General features: G+C 35.2%; 1 protein-coding gene across 1 annotated transcript; it reads right to left on the minus strand.

The window, feature by feature from the left end:
- Window positions 1-4,146: 4,146 nt before the first annotated feature.
- Window positions 4,147-5,086, minus strand: LOC133034495 (uncharacterized). Its single transcript, XM_061109589.1, has 3 exons — window positions 4,739-5,086; window positions 4,495-4,627; window positions 4,147-4,448 (listed from the first exon to the last, which is right to left on the minus strand). Exons 1-3 carry the CDS (start codon window positions 5,084-5,086, stop codon window positions 4,147-4,149), a joined length of 783 nt encoding a protein of 260 aa, XP_060965572.1.
- Window positions 5,087-5,375: the final 289 nt, after the last annotated feature.

Below are 5,375 nucleotides of genomic sequence, written 5' to 3' on the forward strand. Positions count from 1 at the left end.
AAGTAGAGAAATCTTATTGCTAGCCGTTCTCTTCGCAAAGAGATTTTCTACCTTTTTCCAAACGACATCAAATCTTAGAGATATGCTCATGAAGATTTATAACCATCCATCATCTAATATAAGCAATGGCTTTTTTATGTTGAACTTCCCATTCCTCATCATCTAACTTAGACGACTTCTCATTACCTTTAATAGGTTTGTACAAATCTTTACAATAGAGAAAATCTTCCATCAATTGCTTCCAAGCGGAATAGTTTGATAAGCTCAATTTCATCATTCCATCCGACTCATCCATTTTTCAACACACAAGAATTCAGCACCAATCAACCTTGGCTTTGATACCACTTGTTGGGAAAACCTATTGCAATTAACCACAATTGTATCTCTCTTTGTATGTCAAAAATAGGATACTTATCAAACACCACAATAAGCAATTATCAAATATAAACCAAAGCACCCCAATTAATATAAAATACAACAATCAAGCATAAAAGTAAGACACCACGATTTTTACGTGGAAACCCAATGCGGGAAAAATCACAGGACTGTAATCTGCTCAAATCATCCACTATCACCAAAGTTTAATAATGGGACTAAAAAGTTATTTTCTAGTAAAACTAGAGGCTCACAAAACATCAAGATTAAACAATCTTGGATTACTAATACAATCACCATCATCATCTCAAAATATGGATACACAAATAGAAAAATTTAGATCTCATCAAGTGGGTATTGTAGAAGAGCACCTTAGAGAGAAAAATTGTCAAATCAGAACCGATAGATTTGAAGATCACCATGCAAGGATTCACCACCCAAAATTTGAGCTAAAATGAATGAGAATCAACCACTTGATCTTCAATGCAAAATACCAAAACCATTTTCTCTCTCTAGCTTTCTTTCTCTTCTTTTCCTCTCTTTTTCTTTCTTTTTTTTCTTGGCTGCTTGCTGCTCACGATACACCACCAGCCTTTTTATTTTTTTCTTCTTTGTTGTTTCTTTTAGGTTTCACCTAATTTGGGCCTTAAGCCCTCAGTGGTCCAAGCCCAACAACAAAGGGACAGACACTATAGTACCAATACAACCACGTGGAAAGGAATGTACACAATAACAATGCCTAACGAAAAGTTTGTTATGCAGCAATGATTACAAATCAGCATAGGGATTCCCTTAATCATTTCTCCCCTACATTGGACATCTCAGCATTTGATTCCCTTAATTCAATTTCTTTAACACCACCCCTCAAGGACTATGTCACATTGAGTTTGGTAGTGAGAAATTGAAATTGAGTAGGAGTAACGCCCTTTGTAAGACAGTTAGCAATCTAATCATGAGAGGGCACATATCTTATCTCCAATTTCTTGTCGAGAACTTTATCTCTGACAAAATGCACATCAAATTCTATGTGTTTTGTTCTAGCATGATACACTGAACTGGAGGCAAGAGCACTGGCACTTAAGTTATCACACCATTTGACTGGAACAGATGAACACTTGAAGTTCAATTCATTTAGTAGCTCTTGTAACCATGACAGCTCTACAAGATGAGACAACGCTCTGTACTTAGACTCAGTGCTTGAACAAGCCACAATAGTTTGTTTCTTTGACGACCATGAAACCAGAGAGTCACCCAGGTACACACAGTACCCCGCCACTGACTTCCTGTCATTCGGACAGCAAGTCCAGTCGGCGTCTGAGAACCCAACAAGAGTTAGAAAAGTCATATTAAATGCTTCATCTTTATTTCTAAGTAAATATACCTTAGCATATCTAGAAAAGCCATCTATACAAGTCACATAATATTTTTTTCCACCTCTTGTCATAGTTTGTTTTAAATCTCCCAAGTCAGTGTGACTTAAACTTAACAATTCAGATTATCTTTGAACAGATTTACAAGATTTCTTTGTTAATTTAGCTTCAACACAAATTTCACATATATTTAGACTAGAATTATTAACTCTAGAAATTAGACCAAGAGATTGCATTTTATTTATATAACTAACACTAACATGTCCTAGTCTAGCCTGCCATAAATAAATAGAATCAACCAAGTAAGCAGAAGAAGATGCATTCTCATTAATAACATCAGAAACATTCTATACAAAAGACATTGATTACAAAAGCCTTCCCCCAAAAATATATTATTTTTTGTCATTACAATCTTGTTAGATTCAAATGACACCTTAACTCCAATCTTTTATAATAGAGCCACAAAAATTAAATTTGCTCTTACATTAGGAACATGAAGTACATCATTTAGAGCCAAAGTCTTGCCAGATGTGAGTTTACGAACAACTTTTCCTTTACCAAGAACTTGAGCATTTCGAGAATCACTAAGATACACATGTTCTAGCACAAATATGTCTTGTAGCACCAGAGTTTACCACCCATTCTTTCACATTGGCCATAAGATAAGCTTGAGAAATGACTGCAACAATAATATCATCTCCTTCTACCAAATTTGCATTTACTTTAGGAAAATTGTCATTTCTCACCCTTTTTCTACACTGAGGTGAATGATGACCTGACTTTCCACAGATAAAACAAATCCCTTTTTTCTTAAAGGTAGTGGTGACATTAGCTTTAGGCTTGTAAACAGAGTTATTTGAATGATTAGATTTGTTGGCATACCTTTTATTTTTATTTTGAGTTTGTATCGAATTTGCCTTTGCTGCCATTTCTCTCGCTTTGGTAGCTTAGAGTTCCTTGCAGTTAGCATATTCAATAATGATGTGAGTAATCAGATCTGCAAGGGACACCTGCTTATGCTTGTGCTTTACGTGACTCTTATATTCTTTCCACAATTTAGGTTGCCTTTCAACTAATAGTCTAGTCAAAACATTTTCTAGTAGGATGATGCTCTCTGCCTTGAGAGCTTCATTGAGTTTGAGATACTCATTAATCTGAACCTTGATATCTTTGTTATCCTCCATCCTCCAACGATCAAGATTGCCAACCACGAACTTTTGTTTTCCAGCATCTTCAGTAGTGTACTTTGCAATCATAGAGTTTCATATCTCCTTGGCTTCCTTGTAAGAGCAGTATACATCAAACAAATCATTAGAAAGAGTACTCAAAATCGTGTGTCTACATACCTTATCGGCCTGAGTCCAAGCATTAGCATTGGTGTTTATTTTCTCTTTAGAAATCACCCAAGCAACGACATGTATATCACATAGTAATAAGACTCTTTTTTCCCATCTTTTGAAAAACTGACCATCAAACATTTCTATTTTACAGATGTCAGAGAATGGCTTGGAGAATGGAATAGCAGCAGCAAATGAAGAAGGAACAGAAAGATTGATTTCTCTAATATCAGAAGATATATCTCACTTAATGGCCGCGGTGACAGAGAGAGTACCACCAACGGGAAGAGAACCAAAGGTATTTTCAACAACAGCAGTAGTAGCATTGGGATCCATAAATACTTAAGATTGTTAGAAAAATATCAATTGCAATAATAAAATGATAACACCAGATGCGTGCAAACAAGACACTATCTTTAAGGATTTACTAAGTAATCCTCCAGGATTTAACAGGTCTTCTGATTACAATGAGAGAACCAGGAAAACAAAAATAACAAAAATATAATAACCCAACCAAGAACAATTATATGTATAAATAATATGTAATATACATGTTGTATATGTTGTGTGTGATATATGTTGTATATATTGCAATGTTTCCTTAAGTACTATATATATACACTGAGTACTAACGTTCACAATGAACGTTGCTCTTAATTTTTTAGAAGAAAGTGGATCTAGATGCTAATAAATAGGAATACAACACACTTTAAATATATTACTAAGTCCAAAACTGTAAAAGCCACGTTAGCCACGTTTCTTCCTTTGAAATATATTATATTCATATAGTTATAACTTACAACACTTCAAAAGGTGGCTTTCCTATCAGAATAGGTTTTGGTAAATGATTAATTAGATAAACGGCTATTTGAAAAGCATCAGACTAATATTTAAATGGCATAGTGGCTTGAGCAAGGAGAGTGATTCCAGTCTCCACTACATGCCTGAGTTACGCTCTTCCCTACAATTTTGTTCAGAGGTATGAAGGCAAGAGTGCTGAAAGAAGATGCCATGTTCATTGACTAATTGAGTAAATGATTAAAACTCACCACCCCAATCAGTTGTTAACTGCTTAATTTTCCTCTCAAATTAATTTTCAACATCGTTTTGCTGTGTTCATTGACTAATTGAGTGAATGATTGAAACTCATCACCCCAATCAGTTCTTAACTGTTTAATTTTCCTCTCAAATTGATTTTCAACAAGATTTTTAAACTGTATAAAAGCAACCAAGGAATCAGACTTTTGTTTAAGTACATCATTTAGATCCAAAGTCTTGCCAAATGTGAGTTTAAGAATAACTTCTCCTTTACCAAGAACTTGAGCAGTTCGAGAACCACCAAGATACACATGTTCTTTTCCATCCCCTAGAGGAAAATACATCTTTGTTAGCACAAATATGTCTGGTATTACCAGAGTCTACCACCCATTCTTTCACATTGGCTACAAGATAAGCTTCAGAAAAGACTGCAACAATAATATCATCTCCTTCTACCAAATTTGCATTTGGTTTAGGAAAATTGTCATTTCTCACTCTTTTTCTACACTGAGGTGCATGATGACCTGACTTTCCACAGACAAAACAACTCCCTTTTTCTTAAAGGTAGTGGTGACATGATTTGTTGGCATACCTTTTATTTTAATTTTGAGTTTATACCGAATTCGCCTTTGCTGCCATTTCTCTCGCTTTGGTAACTTGGAGTTCCTTCCAGTTAGCATATTCAATAATGATGTGAGTAATCAGATTTGCAAGGGACAGCTGCTTATGCTTGTGCTTTAGGTGACTCTTATATTCTTTCCACGATTCAGGAAGCGTTTCAACTAATAGTCTAGTCAAAACATTTTCTGGTAGGAAGATGCTCTCTGCCTTGAGAGCTTCATTGAGTTTGAGATACTCATTAATCTGAACCTTGATATCTTTGTTATCCTCCATCCTCCAACGATCAAGATTGCCAACCATGAACTTTTGTTTTCTAGCATCTTCAATAGTGTACTTTGCAATCATAGAGTTTCATATCTCCTTGGCTTCCTTGTAAGAGCAGTATACATCAAACAAATCATTAGAAAGAATACTCAAAATTGTGTGTCTACATACCTTATTGGCATGAGTCCAAGCATTAGCATTGATGTTTGTTTTCTCTTCAGAAAGCACCCAAGCAACAACATGTATATCACAGAGTGATAAGACTCTTTCTTGCCATCTTTTGAAAAACTAACCATCAAACATTTCTATTTTAGAGATGTCAGGCAATGGCTTGGAGAATGGAACAGCAGCAGCAGATGAAGAAAGAACA

The sequence above is a fragment of the Cannabis sativa genome, chromosome 2 (genome assembly GCF_029168945.1).
Source record: "Cannabis sativa cultivar Pink pepper isolate KNU-18-1 chromosome 2, ASM2916894v1, whole genome shotgun sequence".
Lineage (NCBI taxonomy): Eukaryota > Viridiplantae > Streptophyta > Magnoliopsida > Rosales > Cannabaceae > Cannabis > Cannabis sativa.

Coding starts and splice junctions, on each gene's coding strand:
- LOC133034495 (XM_061109589.1), bottom strand. CDS start 5,086: ATGATTGCAAAGTACACTATTGAAGATGCTAGAAAACAAAAGTTCATG. Junction 4,628..4,738: donor TGGCAGCAAAGGCGAATTCG/GTATAAACTCAA, acceptor CATGCACCTCAG/TGTAGAAAAAGAGTGAGAAA. Junction 4,449..4,494: donor AGAATGGGTGGTAGACTCTG/GTAATACCAGAC, acceptor ATTTTCCTCTAG/GGGATGGAAAAGAACATGTG.